General features: G+C 41.9%; 1 protein-coding gene across 1 annotated transcript; it reads right to left on the bottom strand.

Annotated features, from left to right (window-relative positions):
• Window positions 1–101: 101 nt before the first annotated feature.
• Window positions 102–3,022, bottom strand: LOC116015978 (protein FAR1-RELATED SEQUENCE 5-like). Its single transcript, XM_031256146.1, has 3 exons — window positions 3,004–3,022; window positions 1,860–2,715; window positions 102–1,470 (listed from the first exon to the last, which is right to left on the bottom strand). The coding sequence occupies exons 1-3, from the start codon at window positions 3,020–3,022 to the stop codon at window positions 102–104; spliced, it is 2,244 nt and encodes a 747-aa protein (XP_031112006.1).
• Between the last annotated feature and the right edge of the window lie 7,843 nt (window positions 3,023–10,865).

The following is a 10,865-nucleotide window of genomic DNA, read 5'->3' as shown; positions in this document are numbered from 1 at the left end:
CAATTACGGGTGTCATGTCTATTGCATTTATGACACGTGACACACTCATGAGTAAACGACCCAGCTTTCTCCAGAGCGAGCTCTTTTGCAGTTTTGAAGCGCTACCCAGACCCCTTATTCTTAGCAACAGTAGGAGGGTGGACAACAACCTCTGAAGACGTCAGAACATCACCAAAGGAACGAATTACACCTGACTTACCCACTGACTTCGCCATTGTACTATCCGCATCGACAAATGACATTTTCAAGTCCTTCAAAATACGAGACAACTCCGATACACGATCAGAGTTACCACCAGCAAGTCCAACGCAACTATAAAAATCATTCCAAACCTCCTTCATGGCACCATTGCTAGACTTCCCAGCCAAAGAAGGTGCATCGTGCACGCCATCTATATCATAAATCGGACGCTTATAGGCATCACGTGTCCACCAAGAGACAACATAGGACGCCAGAATGGATTCCACACGAGCATCCTTGAAAACAAGAAAAATATGCCTACAAAGCAACCCAACACGCTCAAACATACGACACGAACAAGAAGCTGTAGTTTCAACCATATGAAACAAAACAACACAAACAACACCATTTCCACCCTTTACTTCAACGCGTTTTACATCACCATCCACCGCAGCAGACAAGACTCGACACTCAAAGCAGTCAGCAACAATCTCTGCCTGCACATCATAGAAAACAGTAATGGTATAAACGGCAGCAGCATAACGCTTAATAGCCAAAGGCGTCTTTACCACGGGCAAATATCCCTCACATGAAGCATCGAGTTTAGCTTGCTTATGCCTTTGACTATCGATCGCACCTTCAAAGTGAATGAAAAACTCCACTAAGCTTGCATGGCAATTAGTGCAGCCCCCAAATGAACTATTATGGGATTCGGAACGAGATGTAGTCCGCACCAAACCACTCATAGGTAAATCCCGGAAGAAAGCAGGTATCCAAAATGCACGCAACTCAAACATCAACTGAAGCCAAGGTATCCAAAATGCACGCAACTCAAACATCAACTGAAGCCACCTATGCTCAACAAGACCATGATCCTCCATAATTTGAAGCCATTTAGACTCAAACTGACCATGATCCTCCATAATTTGAAGCCATTTAGACTCAAACTGCTCTATCGTTATACACTCATCCCACACAATAGCGTTGAGATCCCGACGAAAAGGTTGATCATTGGCAAGCACCGCCCGAACCTTGTCACCCACCTTCGTCATAATATGCCACATACAAAATCGATGTCGTGCTGACTTGAAAACACTTGGCACCGCTACCCTTAAAGATGCGTCTTGATCGGTGACAACGTATGTTGGCTCGTGCCCCATAGCTCGCTTGAAATTATCAAGCAACCAGACATATGAGTCAACATCCTCCTTCGCAATCAACCCAGCTGCAAACGTCACTGATTTCTTGTGATTATCCATACCAGTAAATGGAACGAACACGAGATTATACCTACAGGCATGCCAGCTACGTACATTAGAAACAAAACAAACGAAAACGAAAGTGCAGAAGGACAGAAAATAAATTTATTACTAATAGCAGGTGCACACACTGAGTACCTAAAAGGCACATACAATGCACTGTTCACCGGGTACGAATCCACAGGGAGGAAAAATAAATGGATAAACACCCCCCCCCCACCCCCAACCAGAGAACAATAAAAAAAAATGCAGTAACAACACAAAACATAATCATTCAACTAGTGGAAAATCATGACATGCAAAATATGTGCACACACATACCGCCAACAATGCACATACCAATATATGTTGTGCTCAAACACAGCACAATCCCAGAAAGACAGAAAAGATGCACATAAATGTGTGAATATATGCACAAACCTGTTAGTCTTATACGTAGCATCAAAGAACACAACATCACCAAAGCACGCAAAATTTCGCCGCGCAGTAGGGTCATCCCAAAACACACGCGAGAGCTGATCGTACTCATCCACATCATAGTCAAAGCAAAATGTAGACCACAACTCCTTCTTATGAAGGAACTTTTCAACAATCAACTGTGCATCCCCCCCACTAATATACGCCATTAAATCCCGCTTAAAATTCTGGAAGTCTACACCAATGGCCCCGACATCAACAAAATCCCCCACCATCTGCTTATAAAGCTTGAATGACTTAACCGGACCTATATTCGCTCTTGCACAATTAGCAACAAAGGTTTGATGGCCCACAGACAACTTACGATTAACCCTCATGAAAGGCTTAGCCAACTCTGAGCACAAAGAATGTGTGTGCCTTATCTCAAAAGAAAACACAGAATGCCGCCCATCAACCATATGCTTCAAAATGATCTTGGCATTACAACCAACGCTATTCGTAACCCGACGTCTCTTCGGTGATATGGAACTGTCACCGACCCCCTCACCTACTGGACAAACATCCTTAGCAGGCTGCTTGAAACCTTCACGGGAACACACCAAATACTTCCTCAACACATTACCTATCCTATCCTTTGTTTCAGTGCTACGACGAACATCAAACCCAACCGTACAAGCATACTGGACATAGAAGTCCACACCATCATCCAACTTGCTAAACCGCTGACCAACATAAGGCTGGCTATCTTTATCACAACTCGGAATCCAATATTTTGTCCCTCTAAGGGAGAGATTCATAACACAATCATTGGGCGTACCACTCCTACCTGACAAACCTTCATCATCACAAAATGATGCTGCTACATGCGAACAGAACCCAAAAAAAAAAAAGAAAAAAAGAAACCAACTTAAGTAAACGAACATAATGCAGCACCCAACAGCATTTGAATTGCACAAAGACGACAGAATGTGCATGGGGCCTGTGAAAACTGTATGACATGCACACAAATGAAAACACGTATGCACACAGCCGCGAAATCCAGAAAAATATTGACAGCCACCAACACCGTGATCCCTACGACGACGGCAAAGCAAAAAACACGGGCGAACCCAAAAACAAATAATAATAAAGAACAACTAAAACATACCTCCATCACCAAACTCCATGACCGAAAAAAAGAAGCAATGCCGCAAAGAACAAACGGAATGGAAACGCAAAGGGAACCGGCAATACTGGACGGCAAAGCAATAAAATAAAAATCTAATCCTACCAAAATTAAAATACCTAAAATAATGCATTAGAATCCCAGACTAAAAATAAAACATCTAAAATTAGTATACAACCCTTTCTAATTAAAATTAAACACAATATAAAGGAAAAAAGGATTAATCTCAACCATCAAATAGTATAAGATGGACGGCTCCCAAATTGTCTTATTTCTCATCTAAACATGATGTCTCATATGATTACAATACTATATATATATATTTAGGGTCAGGTTCAGGTGCGGCCGTGCGGTTCACACCACTCAATGTTACGAAATACACCACTCAATGTTAAGAAATACCACACAAATATGCACTGTGGTGTATTTCTTAACATTGTGGTGTGTTTCATTGTGGTGTGTTTCTTAACATTGAGTGGTGTATTTTGTAACATTGAGTGGTGTGTGACCGCACGGCCGCACCTGAACCAAAATCTATATATATATATATATATATATATATATATAATGTACTTTTAGTGTATTAAAAATGTGCATTATATTCAGGAAATGTACATTATTTGAGTACTGAAAATACATTATTTTATATAATGTACATTTAGTATATTAAAAATGTACATTTTGTTATGGTTCACACAATAATTTGCCCCGATTTTAGGCCGAAGATGATCCAACTGTAACAATAGTTAATAGTATACTTCATATATTTTGTTATGGTACTTGTGATTTGGAGTATTTAAATGGTCGTGCTATTTTAGCACCAACATTAGATGTACTTTATGAGATCAATGAGTATATGAGTAGCTTGAATTCAACTAAGGTAGGACGTATTTCAGTTCTGATTATGTTTATCAATCGGATTCTGGTTCATACATTGGTTCAATTGCATACCTAGAGTTTTTTAATGTGTTAAAATGCTCAGGGATTTCAAATCATTATCTTACTTTAAATCTGAGGTCTCCAATCATGTTTTTTACAGAACATTGATCATTCAATCGGTTTGTGTAATGGCATGAGATTGGTTTATAATTAGTAAATTAGGAGATCGTGTTATTGAATCAAAAATTATGTTAGGAAATAATTTGGGTACTTGAGTTTTTATCCCGAGGTTGACATTGATTCTTATTGACTTTTGACTCCATCAGATCCTCGATTATCATTTAAGTTCCAAATTAGACAATTCCATCTAATGTTATGCTATGTAATGACAATAAATAAGAGCCAAGGTTAAAGTTTTTCGAATCTTGGATTACTTTTGAAGAAACACGTTTTCGTACTTGGACAACTGTATGTAGCTCTATCTAGAGTTATCAACCCTAAGGGTCTTAAATTTTTATTTTAGGCCAAAATGGAGAGTACTTTTCTTCAACGACAAATGTTATGTACAAGAATGTGGAGTATTCTTCTTCAACAGTAAATGTTGTGTATCAAGTAGTTTTTAAAAATTTATAATTGGATATATATAATTATTTCAATTTATGTTTACATCTACCGATATTTATAACTTTTGTAAATTTGGTATTATTTTGAAACATTTTGTACTTCATATTTCGCATTAAATAATTATATGTTTTCTTAAGATGTGTATTAGTAATTAAATATTTAATTATAATAAGTTTAATTTTCATCCCGTGCATCGCACGGGTGCAATACTAGTATATGTAATATCAAGGATATGTATGAAGTCAAATTCCCTTATCCGATAACGCTCTGATGGCCGGCGAATCCCTTTCGTCGCAACCCAACACCGAAGAACAAGATCAGCTTGATCGGAGCACGAAAAAGACGAAAACGTCAACTGAATCTCCGATGGGAGAACCTGTACCAAGTGATAATGGGGTCTCAAGAGGTGATGCCAAGGCAGATACGCAAACTGGAGCTTTATCCTTCAAGCAGATAGTGGCAAACGAGACGATGCAGAGTGAAGCACAGTTGGAAGATGAACTAGATCTGGTCTCAGAAGACGAAGAGGAGGCAGATGATGACATTGACGCTAGCTGTCCGATCATTAGACTCACAAGAGAGGAAAAGGTAAGGTTGAGAAGCAAATGGAAGCAAACTCTCATTGTGAAGGTGATGGGCAGAAATATTGGATATGCATATCTGCTGAGGAGACTCACGTCGCTATGGAAACCCAAAGCCAGGATGGAACTGGTAACGGTAGACAACGGCTATTTCCTGGTGAAATTCGCTTCTATAGATGACTATGAATTTGCCAAGTATGGAGGGCCATGGATGGTCCTAGACCACTACCTCGTTGTCAAAGAATGGAGGCCGAACTTTGATCCGTTCATAGACAAAACGGAGAGCATGATCGTGTGGATAAGGTTTCCATGCCTACCGGCGGAATACTTTGACCATAAATTCCTGATGAGAGTTGGGGCAAAGATTGGCCGGCCGATCAATATAGATACGGCGACAAGTCTGGTGTCGAGGGCGAGCTTTGCAAGAGTATGCGTTGAGGTAGACATCACCAAACCGCTTCTGGCCAAATTCACTTTAAAGAACAGAGTTCGTCCAATAGTGTACGAGGGCCTTCATCTTATAAACAGAGTTCGTCCAATAGTGTACGAGGGCCTTCATCTTATATGTTTCAAGTGCGGCAGATATGGGCATAATGCAGAAAATTGCAGTCTGAATAGAAAGGAGGACAATGCCCAGAATGAGAACGCAAACGGCGAAGAACGAACGACGAGCAGCGCCGGCGCCGATAACGGTCAAAAAAACAGAGGAAATGGTAAGAGTTCGGACCATACGGGACTTTCCTTAATTCACCCTGAACTTACGGAGGACTATGGCTCGTGGATGGTAGCACACAAGCCAAAAAGGAATTACACCAACAATCAAGGAGGCAGATATAACGGAGGGAAGGAAAATGGAAAGAAGGGTCAACATGAGAATACAGGAGGGAAGGAAAATGGAAAGAAGGGTCAACATGAGAATACAAAAGGAAAAAACATAAATGCGCAGCAGGGATCACGGTTTGCGTCGTTGGCTGATAATGCTAACGAGGAAGAAGAGTTTCCAGCGGAGAATGTGAGCAGCGAACCAAGCGGGAGAGGGAGTCAGAATCAGGGTACCAAACGAGGAGGCCCATCAAAGGGAAAGAGGCCAACGGCCCAAGTCTCAGAAAAGCAAATAACTGGGAACAATGCCCATGGCATGCACAGACGTCAAACTGAGATTGGAGAGCCAAGCAGTAGGATAAACAATAATAAGAGAGCCCATGAGACACAAGTGAACCAGGCTGGAGCTGCAACGGAGCATACTTTAGTTATGGGAGATAAAAATGGGCCCAGGTCTGTTCAAGTGTTCGAAAATGAGAAGGAGAACGATGTCAAATGCATGGCAGGGTCGCAGCTCTTCTCAGAACACTATGGCGACCCACCGGACGGGGAATACACGGATGCGCAGGAGCGGTTGGATCCTGGTGCTGATGATGTGAGCCTTGAGGAAGCGGAGGCCGCTACCATGGAGCTTTGAGGTGTGGGGGTTCCTTCCCTTTGTTTTTGGTTGCTTTGTTTCTCTTTTTGCCGTGTGTTTCTTTTTTGGTGTGTTTTGGTTTTCTTTTCTCTTGTCTTTTTCCATGAAAGCTATCACCTAGAATTGTCAAGGCGCAGCGTCTAGGAATTTTCTCAGAGCTGCGAAAATGCTAACGAGCAAACACCACCCGGACATTCTTTGTTTAGTAGAAACTAAAATGTCTGGCCACAACGCGGACTCCGTTTGCACCAAACTTGGATTCGATAAGTGGGCGAGAGTGGAGGCGTTTGGGTTTAGTGGAGGCATCTGGATCCTTTGGTCGGATGTGATAACAGTTGAGGTCCTCAATTCCCATCCTTAGTTCGTGCATTTGAATATCACGGAGGTCTCCGGGAGAAGATGGACCTTCTCAGTAGTGTATGGTAGTCCCTCACTGCATCTTCGTCGGCGCTTATGGAGCACGCTAAGCAGAAACAAGGTAAGAGTGAGCAACCCTTGGCTGATAGCAGGCGATTTTAATGCTATCGTGAATGGAGATGAGTGCTCAAACCCGGAGAATCAAGGAAGTCATAGAAATGGAGATTTTAGAAACTGGATCTTTAGTGAAGCGCTCATTGACCTGGGCTACTCGGGTACTAAGTTTACGTGGAGGCGGGGAAGGGAAGAAGGAACTTTTAAAGGTGCCAGACTGGACCGTGCTCTATGCTCGATGGACTGGTTGGACCGAATGAAAGATACAAAGGTCTACCACCTAACGGCGTTTGGTTCTGACCATTGCCCAATTATGATCGATTTTGATTCGAACGGAAGAAAAAGGGATTATAAATTTCAGTTTCAAGGGGCCTGGACGTGCCACCGTTCATTCCTAGATCTCATTCAACAACACTGGAACACGGAGAATACGGTCTGGTATAACAAAGATGAAATGGCTACAAAGCTACAGGACTGGAACCGAAGTGTCTTCGGGAATATCCATGTTAGGAAAAATAAACTGTTGCGTCGTTTGGACGGTATTCAGAGGCAGATGGGTCATGCGAACCATGCTGGGCTATATAAACTTGAAAGTAAAATCCGGAAGGAACTCGAGGAAACGCTGCACCAAGAGGAAATCCTATGGTTTCAACAAGCTAGAGAAGAGTGGATTGTGTCTAGGGATCGCAACACGAAATTCTACCATGCTGCGACAAAAACCAAAAGGGCTAGGCAAGGAAGGCATAATTTCCTAGATGAGGAGGGTAACCCGCTGGTGGATGAAAAGCAGATCGAGAAAACAGTTCAGGACTATTTCACTGGAATTTTTACGAAAGATATCGAGGCTGACATTGAACACGTTCCAAGAGGCCGATTTCCTACACTGGAGGAGGATGACTGGAATAGATTCAATGCTACCTTCGACCTTGGGGAAATCAAAAGAGCCCTCTTCGAAATGAGTCCGTTGAAAGCTCCGGGCCCGGATGGATTCCATGCATCTTTCTATCAAAAAGCTTGGAATGTAGTTGGAAACTCGGTTTCCAAACAGGTTGACATCTTTATGCAGATTGGAATGCTTGAAGAAGGCATGAATGACACTCTCATTTCCCTCATCCCGAAAAACAGCTGTCCTACAAGCGCTAGCCAATACCGCCCGATCAGTCTTTGTAATGTTATCTACAAAATCATTACAAAAACTATGACGAATCGCATAAAACCTATTTTAAGAAAACTGGTTGGGCAGGAACAAAGTAGCTTTGTGCCGGGAAGACAAATTNGTGGGTTGGGTCTGCGATCAGCAAAAGACATGAATTTGTCATTCATGGCAAAGCTTGGATGGCAAATCCTCATCAACAAAGATAGCCTATGGGTCAAAATCCTGAAGGAAAAATATAGTCATGGTAAGGCAGGAGTGGAGGTGTTGTGCGATAAAGCAAACTGCTCCAATGCCTGGAGGGGAATTGTTGCGGCAAGGAATATAACTCTAAAAGGGACCAAGAGCTATGTTAGAGATGGAAGGGCAACTCATTTTTGGACAGATGCATGGATACACGAAATGCCGTTGGCACCCTTGAGTCCCATGCAAGATAGCAACTCATGCAACGATAGCCTCGTGCGTGACTACTGGAATACCTCTACTGGATGGGAATGGGATCTTCTTCCGAATTTACCGCCTGAAATCAAGAACCGACTGGAAGGGGTCACCTTGTACGACGGTGAAGGTAGCGACGAGTACTACTGGAGCAGAGAAGCCAACGGTAAGTTCTCTACCACTTCTACATATGCTTTAGTGCAAGATTTGCCGGCTAACATGCAGGAAAAAGTCTGGAGTAAGGTGTGGAAGCTTAGAACCCCGAGCAAAATCAAGACGTTCATCTGGACTGCCATCCATGACAGAATCATGGGAAATGCGGAAAGGAGAAGGAGGGGGTTCACCATGGAGGGCAATTGTGAGGTGTGTCACGGGATGATGGAATCTACGGACCATATCCTCAGAGAATGTAAAGAAGCACAGCAGATTTGGGAGGCCTTTACAACTGCTGACAGAAGAAGGAGCTGGAGGGGTCTCAACCTGAAAGACTAGATTACGGAGAACCTAAGCGAGGGGAGAAACGAGATCGAAGAGGACTGGCCAACTACATTCGCCATCATTGTATGGTGGTTGTGGAAATGGCGATGCGATAGAGTGTTCAACAGACAAGACACAGCACTCCAACACAAGATCAATCGTATAAGAGAAACAAGTGAGGAGATTGAACATGCCTTTGCTCATCTCAACGACAGCAGAGCTATGTCAGACAGAATCACAGTTCGCCGGCTCCGGTGGAAAGCAGCTACGGAGCATGGTGTCACACTCAACGTGGATGGGAGCACCAAAGCTGGTACCACCACGGCTGGATGGGGTGGAGTCATTCGGAACAAGAACGGAGAGTGGATAGAAGGCGTGTCGTGCAGAGTACCGTATGGTGATGCGACGCTGATCGAAGCAACCACAATTGCAGAAGGACTTCGATGGGCGTGGCAGAGAGGCTATCGTGACATTGAACTGCAGTCTGATGCCAAGAATGTTGTCCACTGGATTCAAGGGGAAGCAACGAACCGCGGCCCTTTGAAACAACGCATAGATGAGGTGAAAGGTTGGCTAGCCATGGACTGGAGAGTAACTTGTCGGGTGGTCTACAGAGAGCAAAATAGAGTGGCTGACAAGCTAGCGTTTCTTGGAGCGACTCAGGGTGATGACACACAAAGCTTTGCGTTTCTTGGAGCGACTCAGGGTGATGACACACAAAGCTTTCGCGAGTGCCCAAGTGTGAGCGATGATGCCTATCTTGAAGATTTGGCATACGTCACTAGAATCCGTAGAGTGGTGGAGGAACATATTTGTTAACTTCCCGGGGTCCCCCCCTCCCTTCCGATTTTAAAAAAATTCCCTTATCCGATCCATGTAGCAGAATAATAGACTATGGCCTTGCTTAAGGGTCAAAGGGTCAGATTTTTCAATTCACTCTTAATTAGCTATTAACTACTTATTATTAAAGCCTACTATGACCTAATAAGAATTTGTCTAACCAATGAATTGAATTTTAGCACGCTGCCAAAGACCAATCCATATATATTCCAATATAATATTATACCTAAGTTATGTGCATATAACAATTTTTCCCTCTGAGTTATTAAAGTGACTGTTTTTCTCCCTCAGTTATTTTAAAAGTGATCTTTTTACCCTTATAATGTTAAATTGACATTTATGCCTTTAAAAATAACAATTTCATTTATTTTTTTTCTCCAACTAATTATTACTAATATGTATGGAAGATCACGGTTCGCTTCGAACCTAATCGGACACTATAGCAATTGAACCTAAATAGTATGGATGGTTACGATTACAATTCAGAACCAGAAAAAATAAAATAAAATAATTGTTGAATTTGGGCTATTTTAAAAATAAGAAATAGAATTTACAAAAATAAATAAATAAATTTTGAATTGGTGTTTCAAAATCGAAATTGGAACCGAACCTATTTATCAAAATAAGTGTTTAATCATTTTCACTATATACGACAATGGTTTAGTTCCGGTTCACGGTTCAACAATTATTTTATTTTATTTTTGATTTTGAATCGTAACCAGAATCGTCTTTACTATTTTGGTATAATTGTTTTAGTGTCTGGTTAGGTTCGAACCGAATCCTGGTGCATACATATAAGCAATAATTTGTTGGAGAAGAAAAATAAATTAAATAGTTATTTTTAAAGTGCAAAAATGTTAATTTAACATCACATAGGGAAAAACTGCCACTTTAATAACTCAGGAGAAAAAAATGCTATGTA

The sequence above is a fragment of the Ipomoea triloba genome, chromosome 4 (assembly GCF_003576645.1).
Source record: "Ipomoea triloba cultivar NCNSP0323 chromosome 4, ASM357664v1".
In the NCBI taxonomy this organism is placed as follows: domain Eukaryota; kingdom Viridiplantae; phylum Streptophyta; class Magnoliopsida; order Solanales; family Convolvulaceae; genus Ipomoea; species Ipomoea triloba.
Note: the sequence above shows the minus strand (reverse complement) of the source record. Positions and strands in the feature narration are given on the sequence as shown.

Bases quoted from the DNA above. Each gene is read 5' to 3' on its own strand.
- LOC116015978 (XM_031256146.1), bottom strand. The intron at 1,471-1,859 runs GTTTGTGCATAT...GCATGCCTGTAG, and splicing joins GCTACGTATAAGACTAACAG to GTATAATCTCGTGTTCGTTC.